At 39.0% G+C, this 23,731-nt stretch overlaps 1 protein-coding gene across 7 annotated transcripts in view; it reads right to left on the bottom strand.

Moving 5' to 3' along the window:
• Positions 1-21,901, bottom strand: part of GALNT18 (polypeptide N-acetylgalactosaminyltransferase 18) — a 225,635-nt gene extending 203,734 nt beyond the window's left edge. For 3 of the 7 annotated variants that reach the window (XR_014585551.1, XR_014585552.1, XM_083840008.1), the window contains exon 1: positions 21,068-21,333. Coding sequence is in view for 3 of the 7 variants with exons in the window: in XM_083840008.1 (XP_083696134.1) it covers positions 21,068-21,302 (235 nt within the window). In the remaining 4 variants the exon portion in view is untranslated. Of the gene's footprint in view, positions 1-21,067; positions 21,334-21,473 lie in introns of those variants that run through there. The other 4 variants (XM_083840007.1, XM_083840006.1, XM_083840012.1 and 1 more) reach the window with 4 other exon arrangements.
• Between the last annotated feature and the right edge of the window lie 1,830 nt (positions 21,902-23,731).

Raw genomic sequence — 23,731 nt, 5'->3', positions numbered from 1 at the left:
GAGATTTGATTTTTCAGTTTGCCTAAATTGTAAGATCAAAACAAAACCCATTTTCTTAGAGAATTCATACCTTCTTGCAGGTGACTGCAGGCTGCTTAATCAAGTCAGGTGCTACGAGCCAACTCTGCCCAATTGCCTAAGCTAACACAGCAGCAGGGAGGAGAGTATCAACATACAGCAAGCAGGAAAAAAGAAAATAAAAGAAATCCTTAGGTCAACTACAGCATTGTTTTTACTTTGTCTATAGGGGTATTCACTACAGTTTTCTTCAGTTTTGAAACTCAAATATACTTGTTTGGGTATTGCTGGAATAAAAATCTCAGGAGTTTACCATCCATGAATATCTCTGTGCCCTGACAGTTAGCTAGTATGACTTAAAGGAAGGATGAAGGATGAAAGAAGGAGAAAAAGTGCAGAAGACATTAATCTAGAGAAAATCCTACTTGACAAGGTCAGTGTATCAGTCATCGTCTGTCTGAGGTGAGAAATTCAATAAAGTCAGAGAATAGCTTTTTGCAAATCTCCTGATGAATCTCTGCAACATCTCATTTCAAGAACAACTTTTATGGTTGGCACAACATAAAACACTTTGTGATAAGAGATCTTGGAAAGTCTCACACACCTGCAACTGCAAGTGTTGAAACAACCAGAGATAGTTTGTTGCCTTGAAACTCTGTCAAAATTTGGTGACTTCACGAGATTTTTATAAAAAAGCCCCAACTGTGCAGAACTAATTTCTTGACACAAATTGTTTATTTGTATGACAATGTTCTCAGAACTCAGCATTGTACTTGGGGATATTTTTATTCTTTCATGTGGGGCTACAGAGGTGAAGAGTTGCTGTTCTTCCTTAATGTCACATCTAAAGAGTGTAGCCTGTTTCTGGACTAAGACCGCCAAAAGGCCAATACAATACCTTTTCTCCTGCAGAGCTCAGAACAAGCATGCATTTCTTCAGCCCCACCAAACCAAGAAATTTAGCAATACCTCCTTATCAACAGCAAAGTTTAAACAACATATATATCCCTACCCATCAAGATCCCTAAGACAGTATCTTACTGTATCTTTTGGGAACAGGCAGCCCAAAAGAAAAAAAAAAAGTCTGGTTGCCTAATATAGATGCACAGTTAGTGCACAGACATACTTTTCTCCCCCTCTCATTTCCAACTAGCAAGGCAGGAAAACTCAATTGGAGAACACATTTAAAAGGCTAGAATTTAATGATCTGACCTAATCAACAAAATTTTTGAAATTAAATGAAGCCATGATGTTGCATATCCATCTGTCCCTGAAAAACTGGCAGAGTACTTGTTCTCAATGGGACTGGTTACAAATTTCTTGGATGGCCTTAATTTCACACCAGCAAACAATCACATACATGATGATTTTGTTCTCCAGTTAATGCATTTAATGCTGTTTCAAGCTTCTAACACCATGAATTCAACTAATTCTGTACTGAAGAATTCCTGAAGAAAAAAAAAATACTTCAAGGGCTACATGGTCACAAGCTTCCAGATTAGAATTCTGGCAACCTAAGGAAAACCACCTGTGTTGCAGCCACATACAATAAGCTCAAAGAAGAACCTTAAGTTTAGTTTCAATCAATTCATTCTATGTCATCCATAAATTGAATATTCTTATTAAATAGTAAATGAATCTTATGACGAGAAAGAATTGTTTTATGAGTTAAATACCCTATTCTTTTACCCGCCAGATTACCCATCCTTAATTACTATCTTGTATAACAACAAGCAGTGGCTGGTTAACTGTTTGTACATGGCCACAGTTCAGTGGATGGAACCAGCCAGCTTTCATTTGCCCAAATGACTCTAACTATGTATCCGCGTAACTTGAAAGCACATGATGTGCAAGAAACTTGTTTCTGTGTTTTGCTTTCATTTTTTTTTCCCTCCTTGAATCTTCACAATTTTATGTGGAGACATTCTGGAATTAAATAAATGTATAAAATTAATCTGACACAGAAAAAACTTTAAAAAGGATCTTCAGGGAAATTAAAAAAAAAAAAAGATAAATATTTAATAAAAAGGCACTGAGGTGAGACTTTCCTGACCTTCAGACTCTCTCATTTCATAAACGTAACAAATATTGTAATCTGACATTGCCAAGCAGGTAACAAGTTGTGACAACCAACTGGCAACTGTGCATAACATTATGCTATTCTAAGCACAGGCCTATTCACATTCATCTTACCATTACCAGTTCAGTCCATTAGACTGTTTTATTTTAAGATTAGAAATTTTATATATATATACACACACACCTACAGAACTTCATTAAATCCAGGTTTTCTAAATTGCAAGGTAACACTGTTGTTCCTATAACCACTGTCCTCAGACCACATTGATTTTAAGTGACTGTTTATAACCCAACGAAGAGAAGCCCAAACTAGCAGCCTGGACTGCTGGTGTAGCACAGGACAAGGCTGGATCCCCAACGGCAGGGCCAGTCCCTGTTTGGAAAGCTTCCCCCAGAGTAGCCTGGACATTCCAGGCATACAGCAGCACAGCACAGCCACTCTCCTTCTGGTATCGCGCTGCACACTGCGAGCACAGCCTGAATTCTCTGGGAGCAGGTATCGACTGTGTGATTTTTGAATGTCTCCAACGAGGCCTGACCCAGTTACAGCTTCAATTTACCACCACTAAGATTACAGCAATATAAAATCCTGATAATTAAAAAGGCAGATGGATTTACACCCAGCATAACATATTCTTAGCTATGTAGACTAAAATTTATTTTTCACTTGATCTCAAGACAGCTGGAGGCTATTTAAAGAACTTTTAAATATGTTAATTACAGCATATCGGCTGCTTCTACTTCATCTTTGTTCTGTGGGTTTTTTCCTCCTTAAAAACAATATGCACATTAAAATGCTAGCATATGGTACCGGCTTGAAGAACAGCTGCCCCCTTAATCCCCAGTGGTTAAGAGAGAACACACACAATACCCAAACAACCTTAAGAGAGGTCAGTTCATACTTCAAGATTTTTGTCCCATTTTGGACTTAAGATAAAGCATTTAAAAAAAAATCAAATAATCCCATGATCTTTACATTACAAATTCCTTAGCAGCAGCACTTAAATGCTTTCTCTTTCCTTCCATTTTTATTATTTTTCCTACTTAATAGAATGGACAAACTATTTCATGTTTGTGAAAGGCACCAGAGCAGCAGCCCTAGAAACTCAAGTCCAATTAAGCTGTTTTCAGAGCAACTTCCTTTTTATCCTGAAGTTATGTAAGCAGATGATGGCAACCACCCAAATTGCATTAAGGGTACCCATAACAGCCAAAATCTGCTTCCTGCTGAAGTCGAGGGTCCTGATCCCTCATGCTTTTTATTTTTGTTTTTCCCACACTATCAGAGAAGGGACAACATGATAACTCATGCACCCAATTCCTTCTTGCAGAGGTGATCTTTAGCCTTGGTAAGGGAAGTGCACTTCAGCCCTATGCTACAAGCCAGAAGCTCCCGTTGTGACACTGCAGCAGGACACACTGCCCTTGTCCCTGCTATACCACAGACGAAAGATTTCCCATTTTTCATAGCTTCCAAAGTCACCGAACAAAACACAACAAATCCTTCCTGTCCATTACTAGTTCTTTATAGCATTGTTTTTTCATTTTTCTTTGCTTTTTAAAATAAGCTGTAAGCTAACAGTAAGCTTGTAACAATAATGCTGAGTTGACCCTGAGACTACCACTACTGTGGTAGTTTTGTAGTTTTCCTAACACCCCTTTTCCAGCTCTCTTCTTGCATTAAGTCGGGAGCTGACAAACTGTTGCTGTTTTACCTGGAAACTCCTTAGGTTTCAAGCGATAATACTCACCATGAAGCTGTATGCACCTAATTATACACAAATCACATGCCAAACAGCGCAAGAGCTTTAGGATTCTTAAAAAAAAGAAAAAGAAAAAAATTGTGCCACATGCATGATGCATTGTTTCTGTGATGCTGCACTGAAATCTGCACAAAATAAATGAACTCAATTTACAATTCCACTACCCAGCAGAACCAGCAGCCTGAATAAAAGCTAGAACCAAAGTATCTGCTTTCTAGTACTCATAATGGCTTATTGCTCAAAATTCCCAAATGGCAACAGAAATCACTTGCTGTAGTTCTTCTATTATATAAATTAACACATCCAAACTGCATAGAAACATTTTGTTTGCTTACTAGCATCCTAGTTTGTCTTACTCATTATGTGCTGGCCTAGAGTCTGCAGCATTATGACAACTGCGCATACCGCGTCACAAGTCTAATGTTTAAGATGGATTTATTTAATCAGCCTTAGCGTTCCAAGTAAAAAGCTCATTAAGATGAAGACAATTAACTACCAGTGAAATGGTGGAATATTATAGATGCAACTACAATACAGAGCCATTATGTCAATGCATTTATACACATGCTTTGTAGAAGCAACAATTAGTCACGGCAGGTGCTTGATGATCAAAAGAAATTTTCTTACAATTTCCAGTAATTTTTAATGACTTTTCCCACCTCACAGGGGTTAACATTCTCACATGCAATTCTAGGTTAAAAATTTGATTACTTGACAGGAATAAGAGGCAAAAAATATATGTATATACAATAAAAGTTTTCTCAGAACATAGCACAGTAGGGCTTCAACAGTAGATTACTTCTTCTTGCAAGGAAGACACTTGTTCTCTCATACTTTCATGTCTACAACTAACAATAATAATCATGCTAAAACACTGACACAAACATCTTGGGACTGTATATATTTCAACAATACAGCCTATGTACTATTGTTCTAACTCACCTAAAAAGTCTATAACAACTAAAACCCAGGATATAAACCTAAGTGAAGCTTGGGGGTAGACACCTTTGATTTGGAAGTACTTCTGGTGTAAATCTGCAAAACAAAGAGCTGAAACCCCTGTTCATAACTTGAGGCGTGCAGTGAAGCCAGCTGAAAAGTCAGCAGCTTGAATCATTCCACTAGGAGGAAAACGTTCAAGAAACTGAGGCCATTAACATAAACGTAATTGAATTAAGATATTAACAGAGTAAATGGCAACCCAGCTCCTCTCTAAGTTATACCACAGTCTGAGTAAATGCAATCTTAATCAGATAAAGAAATAAAGGTCAGTGTTTTGGGGATTTTTGGGGTGAAGAGGGAGAGCGGGAGAAAGGAAAGAGGTTTGCTTTTAAACCTGCATTAGGAAATTGGCAATTCTTGCAGAGAGAGTTATTAATAATTAAACAGAGCTTGTGGGTTGAAAAAACAATCAATAATACACATTAAGATCTTTAAAAAAAAAAAAGGCAAATGCAGGTTTCAGAGGTTATGTATTCATACACAAGAATTTCTATTTACACCCCTAACATCTGTCATTACTATATCAAATTAATCCTAACCTTGAGACTTTTCAGACTATAATTCCTTACAATGTTATAAGCCTGAATTCATTTATAAAACATTACTAGTTGCCTCCAGTAATTTCCTTTAGTGTTTCTCTAGTCAAAGATTTAAGGGCTTTTTTATTTTGGTGTAAAGCATGTAAAGCATTTAATGAAAATGAAATTTTAAAAGAAAAACAATTGCCTTCTGTCACAAAGTTGCTAGGAAAATCCTAGTAAGTCACGAATTAAAGTGGGTTCTAGTATGTTAAGTATCAGCTTGCCTGAAAAACAGGAATTCTTGGTCACATATAGTACTACTACAATTCCTAAAACCTTTGTTCACTTTACAGTGATTCATTGCACTTCATTTGAGGAAGGTATCCTAGCAAGATATAAAACTTCTGCTATAGCACTAAATTAAACTACAGAAAATCCTAGAAAATATATGCTTTAGAAAGCAACCATACCATAGTCAGCAAATGGAGTATGATTTTTAAGAATCTTCAGTCATTGCCAAAACAATTCACAACTCTACAAAAGTTTGCTGGCTGAACTTTTGCTTACATAATGCAAAGCAGCAGAGTTGACAACACCAGAAACTGAGGGCCTATCAGAGTTCCCCATGCTATGCCAGATTTCCTTTTTAATTCCCTAGAAATCTGCTCTCAAAAATAAATGCAGCACCTTTCTGGCAAATCTGGCATATTTCTTAGTTACTATTTTAAAAGGATAAGGATTGTCCAATGCAAAGACAAGAAATGTAACCTCATCCAAGCTAATAGCAGAAAAGAAAAACAGTAGGACCCCAGCCTCAATGACCAGTCCCAGTGCCTATTCACCAAACTGTCATGAGGTCCATCAGCATTTTACCAGAGCAGTTAGCCTACAATTTGACCCTAAAAAAGAGGAGACAGACATGTTCTCTGACAAAGAAGACCCCTAACGAAAATAAGGAAATAATTTACATCATGAAAGGAAAAATAAAAATAAAAAACCACACCACTTATTAAAGATATAACAACACTTATCTTCTTGCTGAAAACATTCCTTTAGCAATTCCCTTCACTGCAAAGGGCTCCAAAAGGGTGTCAAGTTTCCGTGCTTTGTCTTATAAAATACATACAATGTATCTCAAACACAATTTGCCACATAAATATAATGATTGATTGGATTTGACAAGGCTCTTTCTAGAACAGTAAACACTGAAGCTTTTGTTTAGGGATATTAATCAGCTCAGGAAGCCAAATGTGTCACCTGTGCCCGAATGAAAGAAAAATCATCCCCACCTGCTGGTAGAACTACCACCAGTAATACCAAAAGGGAGAACCATTAATTGAGAGATTTAATCCAGATCCCAGCTATTCAGAGTGGCAGACTTTCACCAGACATTCATCTTTCCTGTAACTGATCACTCTATTAGCAATAATGATCCTGCCCAAATGGCTGTGAAAATCCAAACCGTCCAAACTGAAACCTGGAATGGCTTTCTGCAAACTAAGAACTGCAAATTCAGATAAAACTTATAATTTCCCTCCAGTCTGGTCCAGGAACCTTGCACTTGCACCTTAACATACCAAGTGAAGAAAGCATAGACTGCACTGAAAACATCTATATGTCCTATAAAACTAGACTTAATTTAAGAATAATTAAGAAACATAGGTGTCAGGGAATAACATATCAAACTCCTTAACTGCAGCTTGACCATCAGCAAGCTTTATTCACTTTCTTAACTACCACTGGGCAGAGGAAGGTAAGAACATTACTGAACATTACGTTCTCACCTTCAAGTTCCTGTAAAATAGCAAATGATTATGCAAAAATCAACTGGTAAATTTAAGTGGTAAACTAATGCTCTGAAGGAAGACAAACTGCTGTCCTCAGCCGAAAAAGGCTTATCTACTATGGGAAGGTAATGATACATCCTAAGCAAACATGAAAGTCACTCAGGTAGTGAAAAAAATTACTCTCCATCAGTTTAAACACTGAAACTTTTATCTGTCATATATACCTAGAACCACAACATGAGGCTTTACAAGCAACAACTGAAAGAATTACATGTGATAGTAGCTGTTCTTCCTTCTAAAGTGATACATCTGGACATTCCCACAGCTACACAGATGTTTTCTAAAATACTCTGCAGATCACTGCCTGACCTATCTGAAGATTTTTTCCAAACTAGGTCTTCCAATGTTTCACATCTGCTAGATGTACACATACATTTTTACATAGTTATTGCATATATACATACACATAAATATCCACGAGGACTTCACAACAGTTTCTGCATAGGATGATTGTTTTCAACATCCTCAGTTCTATTTAGGAAACCCACCTCCCTCCAGACTGTACACTTGCATACCATATATAGACTAAAGACCTCTAGCCTGATTATCAAATCCCTGTGAGATTCTGCAGCAATGGGTGTCTCACAGCCTAAAGCCAGCATGGTGACACAGAGAACCGAGTAATTTGAAGGAAATCAGTTCATGGGGCAATGTATGTTTTCACATTTCCAAGCTTACAATAATTAAGCCCAATATTTTAAGCACACCCCCTTCCCCTGACTGACCTTCCCAAACTCTGCAAATACGCACATACAGCCTGGCAATTTCCCATCTAGATTTCGGTTTTTACGTTCTCACCCTTGCAAATGGTGCAGCGGGCTCCTGAAATAAAGACTGACGTGAAGAGCCAGCTTAGCATTTTGCTTTCCCCCCTCCCAGAGATGCTTGAATTCAACCACCACTGTGCTTCTGAATCAGCACATTCAAAAGACCAAATGATCTTAGATCTTCATTGTCACAGGAAATCCTGAAACTGAGTTAAATGGATGCCCAGCTCAGAAGATACTCCGCGCAATGTATGAAGATAGCAAATACACCTTCTCATTTGTTACTGCTGCTAATTTTGCTGTGTCCCAGTTTTTCAGCCACCTGCAATCAGAATTCAGTTTAGCTGATAAAAAGCAAACGTGCTGCAGTACAAACCAGGAAGTTGCAGTCTTACTTACTAGAAGAATGAATAGTTCCTTTTCTGCATAGGAGTTCTTTTCAAGAAGCTTAGAAAGGACACCAGGACACAATTAAATCAGCTCACTGAGCACAAGAATTGACAATGCCAGTTTTCCTGTGGACTTGCCTCTATGCCTGTGAGCTCCTTTGAAGATTTCCCAATGTCTAGGAAATAAATGACTGGGGGCACATTCTGATGGCTAGTATTAATAAATGCAACTCTTCAACTGGCACAAGGAGAGAACTTAATAGCCTCCATCATCTGTGGGGAAAACCATATGGATATAATTATTTCTAAGATTTTTAACTTCTGATACCCAGCAACTTGTCTATTAGGTTCCAAAGTTTCTAGAAAAGTAGACTGCTGAACGGAACACTGTTTTCTTATTAATTCAGATTCAGAAGTAAAAGATGGAAACTTGGTTACTAAACCAATCAGGTAATTGTTTTTTTCCTTTTAATGTCAATATTCCTAGTAATGATTTGAAGCCATTATATCATAACCAAATTTTATTGCGTGAATTCCTCAGAGTTTTGTATTAGTTTGCCTTTTACCTATAGTTCTCTTAATAGGACATGGCATGGCAGTATAGTATAATTACAACTTTCAAATCTGAGATTAAAAGATTGTATCTAAAGTCTGGTAAATCTAGCTTAGCTGAGTTTAGTGAAATGCAAAAAAGCAAAAAAGCAGTCATTATGCCTTTCATTGGGACAAAGGCGTTTTAGTTTATCTTTCATTTTTGGAGCTGCTAATGTGCTAATGCAGGTTCTAACAAAAACACGGCTTGACATGAGCTATCCTGAAAACAGATATCCCACAGAGTCCTGTGAAAAGTTGCGTGGCCAAAGCAGCATGCTCAGGTCTTGATTTTCCTAAATGTAAATATTGGGATTGATACTTTCATTTGACCGCTTAAGGAAAGTATAAGACTTCCACTTGTGAAGTCTGAACAGAATAACAAGTAATTGTAAATGTGCAGGTTTCTTCCAGCAGGGACTTCTGCTCCCAGTGTTACTTGCATTGTCTGACATCACTGAGAGTTCCAAACACGCTGCATAAAAGGATGGATTGTGCCAACAACATTAAAGGTATGCCAGACTTGTCTGTTTACCTCAAGGGGGCTAATTCCCGTCACACTGCTTTCTCTGTTCTCTGGTGTAAACCAGGAATGACTCAAGCACTGTATTTATACAGGTGTGCAGTTCAGAACCTCCCTGCTAGAAGGAGCTTTGGTTTACCTTCCTTCCCAAGAAGCAACAGAAACTCGTGGTTTATCACGTTTAAATTCAAATCTTGAGAAAATTATAAAGCAACATACACTTCACATATTGAAGAAGTACAACTTCATAAAATTGCCCTTTTTTCTTTTTTCTTTTTTTTTTTTGGTTGTTTTGTTTTTATTTTAAAGACATGACCACTTATTCCAGTGAAGCAAGCAGGATTTCTCGAGTTTAAAATAAACTCAGTGAAAAGGGTATGTTTTCCACCTTGCATTGAATTGGCCCTTGTAGGTAAATTGCTTGAATAAGCTCTGCTTGTTGGATGATAATTGAATGAGCTTGGGGAATTTTGACAGTTCCAGGTGCCTGGGAGTTAGGAGAAAATAACATCTGTTCTCATCAAACAGCAGAAAGGCAAATTACAAGTCACTCTTAATAAATCTGGAGCATGAACATTAAATAAAGAGTAAAAGAGATACATTAAAAATATTTTTTTTAAGTAAAAATATATTATTTTTATTAACTTAATTTAGGAAAGATATGCTCCTACATCTTACTTTGTCTTTTTTTTTTTTTTTTTTGTGCCATACTTGCTCTGTCATAGCTTGCCATTGTGGCTAAAATTCTTACATTGTCTGCACCATGTTCATTGTCAAAACACCCGGACAGTTATGCAGCTACACACTGACACATGCAAGAACAGCCTGGCTAGCTAGATGCCTAAGCACAAGTTTTAAAAATAGACACAAGGCAGAAAGCGCACTTCTAAGTATTTGCCATTGCCTGTAATTTGACACAGTATTTTATATAACCCATGTAATAATTACATTATCTTTTATACTTGAGGATACTTTGATTCTTTCATCCCATCCTCTTCTTTGTGCTTCAGACCCAGTTGCTTACATGGTGATACGAGAAAAGTAACTCCATAGATATGAGACAAGCAAGACTTGCTCTTCTTGAACCAACCTGGCCCCTGGATACGCAGGGCAGAATTCTGGGACACCAGAAGAAAAGGACAGGGGAAATGAATAGAATATTAAAAAAAAAAAAAAAAAAAGAAGTTCTGCACAGATCATCCCTCCCACCTTCAAGCCTCACAATACTTCAGATGAATGAATTACTGCATTACTGTGGCATGGCAATGATAGCAATTTATGTAAGCCAAGCAGAGGAAAGAATTTAGAGCAAGAACTTCAAGTGCATTCATGCTAAGAACTCAGTCCAGGGACCCTCTGTTATGTGGAAATAATGTAATACACACACAAACACAAAAAAAGGAAAATTAATCTTTAACAACAGCTTAAGGTTTTTATTATATGGAAAAATGTTTAAAAAGAATAGCCCCTACTAGGATTTGCACGTTTTCACTTTTGTATGAAGACTTTGTATCTTTTTAGTAGCAAAAAGGCTGCAAACACACAGTACCCGTGTAGACAGCTTTACAGTTTAAAGTTTGTCTTAACTAGAGAGTCAAAACTTTAATTCAATTGCTGAAGATGCAGGTATTTAGATTTGTCTTCCAATGAATCTGTGGAAACACACGGTATAGATACAGAGTAAGGCTTCCTTCCTGTACCTTCCTCTCCCAAGACAGCTAGACAACCTTCTGAAAACTTACATGGCATTCCTATCTGGCAAATCCACCCACAAAAGCTAGGTTAAATGTACAAGCTCTTTGTCTTAACCTAGCATACCTCCTATTTGTGTCCCACACCTGCAACATGCTGACAGTTCTTATTCATGGGAGCATATTTCCTAGCTTCAGCGCAGCCAATCACAGCCTAAAAGCTGTCCAACACAAAGATAATAACAAAGTGTAATGAAAAAAATTACACTCAATTGAGATCATGCCACTTTTATATTTACCACCTCATTATATTAACCAGTGTGGGGCAGGGGGGGAGGCGTTACTCTAGCCTATGCTTCAGTCCACAGAGCTACTGACTGTGATCAGTATTTCGCCACTGGTTGCCACACAAAGAATATTTTGGGCTAAATGGCTGATTATCCATCAATTCCTGTACAACTGATACAGGTGCTAGACACAGAGCCACATGTGGCAGAGTTTGTAATGAAACTTTCACACTATATTGGCTGGACCCTGCGTGCTTTTTTTGTGGAGGTCAATGTCTCTTTCTCCAAGTTACTAAGAGTTACCAGTATTTGTCCAGGTACTGCAAATTTTTGCAAGACTGTAGCAGAAGCTTTTATTTCCCTCTTCATTTCAGAAGACAAACAAAAATACTCTTTGAAATATATTTAGACTGAACTCTGTTGTTTTTTTTTAATGTTAATTTTCAGGAATGTTGCCAATCTGTTTTTAGCAGATGGTTTGCTATTTAATGACTCTAGGCAAGGCAGAAAAGCTTTAATCAATAGAATCAAAAGAAATGCAGAGAAATTACATGCAATTTTACAAAAATCAAAGGCATTTCCTACATATTGTCAAGCAGACAAAAACATATTGACATGTTGTTACTGCAAGCAGCCAAGGAATTGTTTCATACATTACAACTACCTTAAATTTCCTTTTACGTGTTTTCAAGTCTCCAGGCTTCCTCACAACAAGGAGTTTTCCTCTTTCATAAATTTAAAAATTCTCCACCACTAGCTTATTTCTTAATTATGAGAATAGAATCTAGGGCTGAAGGATTAAAAATTTACTCTCAAGAGCTACAATTTGCAACATAGAAAGCTCTACCTTCGCTTCCTTCTTGAAATAAGAAATCAATGTCATGGCTCCCCACTCAGTCCATGACCCGGTATTCTACCTTCTCCTACAGCAGTCAATCATCCTGAAACAGGTCTCCACTAATAAGTAGTGAAACGTGCAGGGTTCACTCTATCCATCAGCTAATTTCTCAGTTACTGCAGAGAGCATTAACAACTGAAAACCCAACCTAACACACTTCAGGCAATACCTGTCATTTGCATTCACAGACTATAGGAGTCTGTTCATGTTGCCACCATACTGAGATATTATGCAAACATGCTGTCACTTGGTCTAATCAAGTTCTTGCTTCAGTGCCTCTATCATCATCCATGAACTCTTCGATGTCAGCCCAAATCAGGCAATGGTGAAGATCCTTCCTACCTTTAAGACAGGGTATATGGATCATCAGTATAGTGATTACAAACACCTCCTCCACTCCCCACGTATTTATATATAGAGATATAATATATAGAATATATCATATAGATTAAATATTTGTATATACACCTCCACATCCTCTTGCATATTTTTTTTTTCTCAAATGAAATTAAGAGGAATAGAATGAACACTATAAAGGTGCTTTTTATAACTACTTTCATGTAAGAAAAAAGCTGTGCTGATGAACTCATTTATGTTGATAGAATTCTCTTTATATGAAATATAACAATAAATCAGTGAAATGGAAATGCTTCTATACCAAAAGCATTCCTGTTACAGAGCCTGCATTTACGGAAAAGTAAGCTGCAAGTGGGAATGATCTATCCAAACGTAAGTCTTCGGTCACCATTTTGCTACTGCTTTTTTCTGGCCTTGCTTCTTTAAGTACATCAATTCAAAAGTTTTCCTGGCATTTTATGCAGCTTTATACATCTCTTTGGAACTTCTGTTGTTGTTGGGTTTGCTTATTTGGTGTGTGTGTGTGTTTAATGTTTAATAATTTGAAATTCATTTTAAACTTGAGAGCTTTACAACCACAATAAAATATCAGTTAAAGACAAGCTTAAAATCTGTTACATTCCAGTTTAATATGTCATAATCAGTTATGGCTGACGTTCTAATGTCACAGAGTGCTAACTTTGCTGCCTCTTTAAAGAGGAGGACATCAAAACAACAATACCTGATTGTAACATGGGAGATGAATAAGGATACTATTTTCATGTAAATATCATGTAAATATTTTCATGTAAATTTTCATGTAAATATCTTGCTTATGAATTTCTGAATATATGCAATCTGAGTATTTCTTATTTCATTACAGAAACTACACATGCTTAAGATTAAATAGTCTGTTTTAAAATACCAGCATAAATTAGATCTAATGGATTTAAGACTTGTATTTCTGAATGCTAGATTTCAGTTTAATTAATGCAAGAAAATATTTATAATAATCTCCTAAATGCTAAACTGGTTTTCAAAGCAACAAGAAAGTAAAATGCTTTCAGAACTGAACCAGAAATGGTGCACTGTTTCTTCCCGCTCCACAGAAATTCAATATGCCTTGCTTCATCAGCTTCAATAACACTAGTGGAAACTATTGAGTTTCCACTTAATAACTGTAGTTCCACATTAACTAAAACGGCATAAAACATTCACAGAATCTTTCATATCCTTTAGCTTTTTCTATACTTCTCTCCTCCTGGACCCTCCTCACCGTTACACATGAAGTAAACGCATTTACTAGTAAGAAATACCACAGAAATTACAGCATACTACTCCCCCACCCTTCATTTAAGCTGCTTAAAATATTCTTGTTAGCACAAGTAGAAGAGGGAAATGCTGTTATTGTAATCACGTGCTGTGTGATCATGCAATATACAGCTGCTAAATTGCAAATACCTCAGAGAAACAGAACAGAACAAACAGAACAAACAGAACACAACAAACAGAAAAAAGTGATTTTAAAAATGATGCTGTGCTCTGTTTCGCAAGTCCTATTTATTCTGTGCACATGGAAATCCTGAAAGGCGTTTTCTCTAACCATAACCTTATTGCAATGATAATCCTGTAATGGATAGGTACAGATTCACTGGGTCTGCTGCGCTGGAAAAGTTTATCTGTCAGTTTTTCTTTTACCTACAGCATGCCAAAGTTTCTTGCAAAGCCTGTGGCAAGTCATGACTTGATGCAGAAAGAAAAGCTTCAAAGGAACGTGAATCCACCATGAAAGTGGGGACTGATAATTCACTGCATTAGTTGGATGATTCATGAAACAGATCTGTATGTAGATCCAGATTTTAGACAGGCAAGTAACAGAGCTGTTTTCCCAGACTAAAAAAAAATCTATACTATCTCCCTAAAGTGAAGGCTAGAATTGCCATTTATCTACAAATATTATCTATATTATCTATGAAAAAATAGAAATACTATCTCTGTTCTTACATTGTCCAGAAAACTGCTTATAGAAATCCTCTTTTCTCAGAGATCACCTGTGGATTTTCCTTTTATTAGAACTGTCAAACACTCACATTTTAAATAAGGGTTTTGATTTGGAGGGGAAAAAAAAACAAAACTATAAGATTTCCATTCCCTCTCCCACATTATTTGAGACCACAAATTTCCAAAAGATCCAAGCAGACAATTATGCAATTATGTGGTATTTTAGATGTGCTAATTATAACTTGCATGTTGAGAGAGGTATTTACCTCATACTTCAGAGCTCATGTCAGTCTCAATATCAATCAGGCCCAGACCTATGGTGGGAGAGCAGATGTGGGTACCACCCAGTACTGCCGTGGTTGCTTTCAGCAGGATTTGCACACTCTCTCTAAGCTGTTACTACTGGGACAAGGGAAGACCTTTTGGCCAATTCATCCAAGCAACTCTAGCAGACAGGCAAACCTGCTACCAACAATGCATATAAATTTGGCCATACTAGTTCCTATGGCCATCTCCTCTGCCCAGCTTCCGCTGATCTTTCCATAGAGACTAGGATCTCTTCAAGGCAACTGTTCCACTACATATTTGTGCACAGTGATGGTTGCAAGACAGCTGGGATTTCAGCTATCTGCCACGGTGCTATTGTGCTCAACATGCACAATGAACTAAAAAAAAAAAAAAAGTAACTATCACACCATTCACATTATATAAACCTTATTAATTAATTAATACAGCAATCTAGCTGATATCACCATAAGGAAAAAATAATAATAATTAACAACTGTAATCAAGAAAGGAATTACTCAATCACTAGTAATAAAATGCAGCTACTTTATTAAAAGTGAGCCTAGACCTCCTCGGTTTTGGCTACTGTGTCCTAACCATGGCAAAACAAATCCTTGGTACAAGAATCACCAAGAAAGAATACCCTTAATTGCCTTCTAATTATATTAAGAGCACAAAAAAAATAGCTTCAGTAATACTAATAACAAATTATCAAGTTGCAGTTATACTGATCAACGTAATTAAGTCTTCAGTAGATGGTCCTTGAACTACCTGTACATCCAGCAAGCCTCGAAAATTTACAACATTTTGAATCAGACTTCTAACTGAAAACACTATTAAAGTTTTCTTTAGTACAGCCATTCCTAAGCATGGAAGAACATGAAAATTAAATTCAAATTAATCTGCACTGACATGCAGCAATCTAGAATGACTTGAGAAGTCACAGCCTAAAGAGAAAAAATAACGGGATTAATCCTGCATGTCTCACATATCCAAGTAGTTCGTTCTCTTGCAATTAGTTACATTGGGACAGTAGGTCTTCTTGCTTGTTTATATACTTGTGAATACAGGGTGCTCTGTAGTGGAGCAAGAGCTGTGTTCCCAAGGCTACTGTCTGCTGCTGATTTGTTTCTCAGAATAAATATACTGCAGTGAGTGCCAAATATACCTAACTGCCTTTGTGCTTGAAGGAAATAGGCTGGGGGAATTTTAAAACTAACAATTCCCAAAAGGAAACCACCACAAGAGTAAGAGACGTGGTGGAGTCTGGCAAATCCAAACAAGTCCAACTGTATAAATCCATGCAGGTAGCCAGGCTGCAAAGGACAGCTATCACAAAGAGATATTTACATACTACATTCTTTCTTCATGTTTGAGATCAGTAAATAAATAAAAGGTAGGTATCAAGTATAGGATTTACTTATCCAAACTTGTAGATGGCTAAAATAAAGAGTCTGGGTTGACATGGTTCCCAAGTTCAAAATACCCAATTTGTGAAAGTAATTCATTCCATCCTAATACCTGTCCAAGACACAGGGAATGAGTCACACTGGAGATCACAAAAGGGTGATTAGATATCCAGCTATGGGATAGCTAACAACAGCTGAAGTAAACCCACAGAGCAAATCCTTCTAAGCAGCAGGTTGAGAGATAACACATGAAAATTTCCCAAATAAGTCTACAGAGTGCTTGACATGTCATTTATTTACGCCAACAGATGCTGCAGCATGCAAAAATGAGGGATAAAATTCCTAGTACAAAACAGATGTCTTAGTAACCATCTATTGGTCTTAGATAAGAATTCAACTGCTCCAGAAATAAACTGTGTATTTGCAACTTTAACTTGGATCTACTGTACATATTAATTGTATGCAATTAATCAATTCTGTTTAAGTTCCTGTTAGGTGGCAAAAATGTAACTTCATTTCACAGATTTCATAGACCAGAATTTTTCAAAATAATGCTAGGATGCAAATATCTTCTGATTAAAACTACAAAGTTGAAAAAGATAAAATGACACTGCATAATATGACAAATAGCAGAGCGTGTATGTCACGTCGTAAGGGATCCCTGCTTAACCATAGCATAGCTTTCCAAGAAAAATGTTCAGCTTATCATCTCTGCAGTCTAGCTTTAGGCTGTCGCAAAATAAATTGCTACCTTATTGATAGTGTTGTGCCTCTTGTCGTTGTTACAGACTAAGTATCTGATCAAGAGCATCCTGCTCACATGATCTTCCAACCACACACACACAACTTAGGGCAATTCTTTAGTGACAGAGCCAACGCATGATGCATTATTAAGATGAATGATGTGTTCTGATCTGTCTGATGCACTCTCATATTGATTTTATTAAAATTAGTCTTTGGAGTTTTATTTAGCCAGTATGTTCCTTGTGAACTTGACAGAACATACTGTTTTCAAATAAAATTAAGAAAAAAATATTTTGAACCTTATGTTGGAAAGACAGACATTTTATTTAATACAATATTTATTAACTTTAGTTCTTTATAGCATTCTCTCTGGTAATAAAACTCAAGAGTAATAGATGATACATTTGCCACACTCCTTTGTTAGACACAAAAAAGACTCCACTTTGCATAAAACTATTCATATGGTCTTCTCCTTATTTTCCTTCACAAAGGTGCACACACAAATCATCTCAATAACCACCCTATCTTGTTTACAAACTGCACAGGAACTGGAAACAAAGTTTCTCTGAGTGGCCTGCTTGCTAGAATAAAACCTATGACTCCTACTAAAGCTATGGGAAAAAAGTATTTAAGTACTAACCTTGTAGAATTCAGATGAAGCTAACACAATCAATACAACACACTGCCATAGAAAGGTATACAGGTCATCATCAGTGTAAAATGGTAAGGATAAGTAAAAAAGGTGAGGTGATTTGAAACAAAACCATCTCATAAATGGGTGGACCACAAGCCAAGAATTCATGATTCCTGGGCTTAAGCTCAAGTTCCAGCCTCATGCTGCTGTTCCACAAAGTACTTCTGTCTGTGGTCCACATCGCCTGTCTAGACTGTAATGCTGCCAATCCTGCCCACCATGGAAGTCTGCGTCAGATGCACAATACCTGCGTAGCATGTCCATAGGCTAACACAAAATATCATAAGAAAGGAAAGAAGAAAGAGAAGTACCATAAAGGTAGAGCAGAATCCACTGGCAGCACGTGCTCTTACCTCATTTCTAGCACCTGTAAATTATGTGCAGAGCAATGGTTATCCTCCAACATGTGGATAAGTTGGGATACACAGAAGTATAGGATATGCAGTATAGCAGGTACATAATTGTGCATTCCAACTTTCCTATTCTTGGCCAATACCACTACCAATATTTCCTTTTCCACACTGTTCTTTCTGAAAAGAAGGCATGCATACTTTCATTCTCTCAGAATTTCTTTTACCTCTTTTCAATCTAACACTTTTCTTGCCTTGAAAATGTCTTTGTAAAAGTTCATACTTCAAAAAGTGATTTTTTTTTAAATGAAGGCACCTCTTATTCCTTCTCATTTCCACCATATTTGATATAATATTGCAAGATAGCAATTTATATGCTAAAGGAATTCCCTGATGGCACCTAATTAAACAATTCAATCAGAAAACAAATTAAAATGAAATACTAGAGTAACCCCATGTGTAAAATGCTGCAGTTAGAGCTTTCTGGTATTCTCAGGGTATCCTGTGGAATGCCACTCTATTACCCTTGCTAATTTTGTGCCTGTTCAGCACTGCAGAACATCTGAGTTATTGACACCTTTCTCCAGCATAAAAAAGGAGTAGCTCAAGCAAAAACTTTACAGCAAACTACAGATAGTTATTATCTAGTCCAGCTATTCGGCAGCTGGTTTATTCAATTTATGGTAATGAAACCCAAACTTTTAACTTCTTAAAGCTGACCTTCAAACTGATAAGCTTGAAGCTAACCCAAACCCCAGTCAAGCTTGGAGTATTCCTTCCAATGACTTCTGTGAGTTCTGCAACATGACCCAGAAGTCATAACATCTCACAGTACTAAAGCAAGATCCGATTAAAATAACATTCTGCAATCTCTGCCACAGAAATTCCTTGTGAAACTCAGTTACTATGATTTGGAAAGTACAAGTACAGAAAATCCATTTAGGGATGACAATCTGCAATTATTTAATTTTTTTATTATTATTATTTTTAAAAGTGGTTTCAGTAAGGTGTGAGAACTTTGTAAACTTTCCTTCTCCCCTCCCCCCCAAAAAAATATATATTCTAGCACTTATTACCAAACCGTTTGCTTATTTTTAGAAGATTCTCTTCAACTTTCATATGAATGTTATTTAAGGAAAATATTTTCTGGTTTGGTTTTTGTATAGTCACAAGTTGTCACAAATTAGTTGTATGCTTTAATCCATGCAAATCCATCCCTTTCTCTATGACTCTGAGAAGAATCACTGTCCAAAGTAACAAGCCAATCTGGTCACTATTACTTTCCTTGAAAAGAAGACTATCAGAACTTCGCACCTACAAAACTGAAGGAGGTATGCTCTAGCCCTATTTGGATGAATTTCCTGTATCTAACTCTTAATAGCATCTTTTGAAAAACAGCTGCCTTCATACATGCTTCCACAGTGCACTCCACTGGCACACAGAAAAAAATATATATTTTCTTTTTAAATTCCTTTTCAGTAGTCAGGAAAAAACTCAAGGACTGCATGAGAGAAGTTAAAACTTGCAGAAGCTGCTGTAACTCATCCTCCAAAAAAAAACAAGGAGAGGGGAAAAAAAAAAAAAAAAAGTATTTTACTAATTTACCCAAGCTGACAAGACTATCTGACAAATGGAGGTACATGCAATCTGGACAGTGATGTGTCACATATTAAGAAATGAAGCCACAGGAAAGCAACTGTGCTTTAATAGTGCTGCGAACTTGTGAGCATTGCTAAGCGGGGGAAGCCCAATTCGTAGAGGATTAACCACCCTGCCCACTCCACCCCTCTTTAGACTGCCAGAAGAGCAGTTGGCCAAAGCTGCCTGGAAGGAGGGGACCTTTGGTGCGCTGGTGATAGGCATGCTTTGCTCTGCCTTTGCAGATTTAGGAGAAACTAGAACTCGGATTTGAACCTTCAGTACAGGTTATGCGGAAGCAGAAAAAGATGGTCCCTCTAGAGCTCTCATTTACCCACCACCCTCCTTACTATCCAACCCACATAGCAGACAGAGGGAGTGACTGTATGACACCACACAGATGTTGAAAATATAAAGGAAGATGCTAGTTAGAGATCACCCACCAAAGTAAAGACATGCAAAATCCCAGTCCCCCCAGAAATACTCATGTTCTTCCCCACTACTTGGCCACTTCAACCCTTCTCCCAGAGCTCCCATTAAGAGGAGATCGAATTAAAAAGGTACTACACAAATGAGACTGTCCCAGTTAAAATCCCAAGTGGCTCCCGGCACTACAGCAGCACTAAGGGAAAACCTTGAGCACACCCGGACGCACACACTCTCCACACGCACTAGCAGAGTCAGGCTTAGAAGGGAAGGAGAACAAGAATTCCCCTCGCGGCAACCCATTTTGGCAAAGGCAAGTAACAAATACGAAACAATGACGAGCACAACAAGATGAGAAGAGGCTCTCCTGCCCTTCGCGCCGAGCCCTCCCCCCGGGACCCCGCATAAGCGAGACACGGGCACGCTCAGGGCTGAGGTCAGCTTTACTACAACGCCGAGCCGAGCCCAGCCCGGAGCCCTCCTCGCTCCACCGGGCACAGCAGCCCCGAAGCCCCCGTCGGGTGGAGGCGACTTCCCGCCAGCGGCCGACCGGGGCGGAGGGAGAGTGTGCGGGGCAGGTCCCCCCGACGCTCCCGTCGCCAGGGGACATCACCGGGAGGGGACCACCAGGGACCCCCCCCACACGCACCGGGCGCTTCCGGGCTGAGGAGCGGCTCTGCTCCGATCGCGACACGAATGTCACTCACACACACACACACAGCCCAAACGCGGCGAGAGGGGATGGAGGGTGGAACACGGAAAGCGGCGGGTGGGTGAGGGGGAAAGCAAGCGGGGGGGAAGGTGGTACCTTGTATGTGCTGCTTGATGACATTTTCCAAATGGTCCAGCCTTTCTATAATCCTTAAAGTGTCCCCTTTGTCTTCCTCTAACTTTTTTTCCGAGATCGGCTCCTGCACTTTCACATAAACACTGGCAATGTAGTTGGTGACCCAGCCCACGTACAGCAGGCAGATGATGTTAGTCATTCCACTCAAAATCACGCAAGTGGACACTAAAGTTTTGGTTTTCCTGGTGCACACCATCCTGAGATCGCTCCATATAGCTCCAAAAATCCTGCGATCCAGAAAACAAAAATAAACCGCGATGAAAATAAATCCTTTCCCCCCCTCCCCGAAACGGAGACCACTCAGAAGGCAGTAAATTTCCATGCAAAAAGTTCTCTAATCCACAGAATAGAAATATTTGTCGCCTACCTAGAAGGAGAGGTGGGGGTGGGGAGGGTTGATAATTAGAATCCTGGATTTTACATTCAAATAGCTGAAACTTTGCGATAGCAGTGGCGACTGCAGCCCGCAAGGCGTGCCAACCGGCGGGCTGCCCGCTGCTTTTAGGCACCGGTTCCCGCCCCGGGCATCACTGCCGCGAGCAGCCCAGCGGCCGAATGTTGCAAACTTTGTTCCCTCCGCCGCCGCCGCTTCCCATCGCAGCCGGCCTCAGCTCCACAATCAGCGCTGGGAAGCGGCTCGCCGGAGAGTGGGGCTCGCTCGGCCGCGGATTGACAGCCCCCGCCTCCAATAAGGAGCCCGCTCTGGCGCGGAGGTTGCTGCCATCACCGTATGGCCGACGGGGGCCCAGCGGGGCGGGGTTACGGCGGGGCCCACCTGCTGCCGCGCGCACACGGCCCCACACACAGACACACACACACAGACACACACACACAGACACACACACACACAGACACGCTAGGGACAGTCCGCCGTGCTGCAAACTCGGGAGGGAAGGCGGGGCCGGTGCCTCCGTGCTGTGTCTGTATCTGGCCGCAAAGGGAGGTAGCCGGCAGCCCCCGTTGGCTGCTAGGTGAACGCGCCACTGCGTGCCTGGCGGGAGCAGTCGCGTTCATGAACAGAGATGCTCGCACCAAGTCATCCATTTGCCTGGAGGGGGTGAAACCGGCGAAATTCCTTTGGCTCATCTGAGCTCCGTAGCTCCAGCTACCCAGCGACCAGCCACTATTAGAGTAGGTGCTTGTCTTGGACACCGTTTGTGTCTGGTTCCCCCCGTCCGGGGGGGTTGTTATTAACAGCTGCTGGTTGCTTGCATCCACACCAACAAGCCTCATAACCATCCATCCCCGCACGCTGCATTACTCCAGACTATGTTATATCAGAGCACATCCTGTCCAGAATTAGCTTTAGTATCACGGACATCAGTAACCCATAATTAGTTCAGCATATTCATGCTGCCTTCCTCTCTTCCTCACCTCACATCTTATATACACTTTTGGAAATACACATAAAAAAGCAAAATTCCTCTCAATAGGACATCACGCTGATTTGAGGGAAGATGCACAGTAGAAGAATCTTTTCCATTCCTATTAGGTAAAGCCTTCGGTAGCAAAAAGGTGACTTCATGACTTTTTTTTTTTTTAAATATAGTCTCAAGACAGAAATTTAACATTAGTATGACCAGTACTAGGAACAACGAGGCAGCTGTTAACACACTAGAAACTATTTTAAATACTATCCAGCAAAAGCAAGGAGTAACAAATGCTGTGGATCACACTGTAATTTTACATATGCAGTAAATACAAGTCTCTTCTGCTTCATTAGTCACACCCCTCAACTGACATCACACCTGCTTGTGTGTGGAAAGCACAGCAGCTTCCGGGAGTTACTGCTCTGAAGCACACATGAGCTTTCAAACCCTGCAACATCCGGAATGTACCTTTCAATATCTTAACAGAAGCAAAAGTAGATGACTTAGGGTTTGGGGTTGCCATTTTTAAGCAAGTTATAAGCAAGACTTAGCATTCAAGAGAGAAGGCAGTCAACTGTCCTGCCAAAACACAGAATGACCTCTTCCTTCCCATCAGCTGGCATGCTGTAGAAACTACAGTAATAGCAAGAGCTACAGATACTCAAACACAAACAAAACCAGCACTGATGGAAGCTGCAGTAAACTCTGCCAATGAAGCTCAAAAACCAAACTGCCTCCTCAGTCTTCTAAGCCTCCCTGAAAACTAACTGAAATTTGGGCCAAATTGCAAGCATTTCCCCAGTGATATGCTAAAGGAGACCATCATGACAGAACTCCTTTGGAAATTACATAATATAACTCAAGGCACTTGAATGTGAAAAACAGCATACATTTACATTTTAAGAAAAAAAAAATATTTTAGTAGTACAGGCAAGTTTACCTGATAGACCAGTCAACGAACAATTTTAAGGTATATAAAGACAAAATAATGACAGAATACACTAATCCAGCCCCATCACACAAGTCAATTGTCCTGCTTGGTCTGTGATGACCATTTTCCTATAGTATCATTTATTTTTCCGTTTCCTATCTTTATTCTTCAATGTTGCAGCTCCACATCTGGTAGCAAACCAAGAGCAGTTAGTGCATGTCACTGATGCCTTTAATACCAGTGTTATCTAGACTTGCTTTAATCTTTGTGAATTCTGCCTGCAGTGACAAAATACAAATTCTTCAGCCCTGGCTATTTAGGCAG

The sequence above is a fragment of the Anser anser genome (genome assembly GCF_964211835.1).
Source record: "Anser anser genome assembly, chromosome: 5".
Taxonomy (NCBI): domain Eukaryota; kingdom Metazoa; phylum Chordata; class Aves; order Anseriformes; family Anatidae; genus Anser; species Anser anser.
This window is presented reverse-complemented; position numbering and strand designations above follow the sequence as displayed.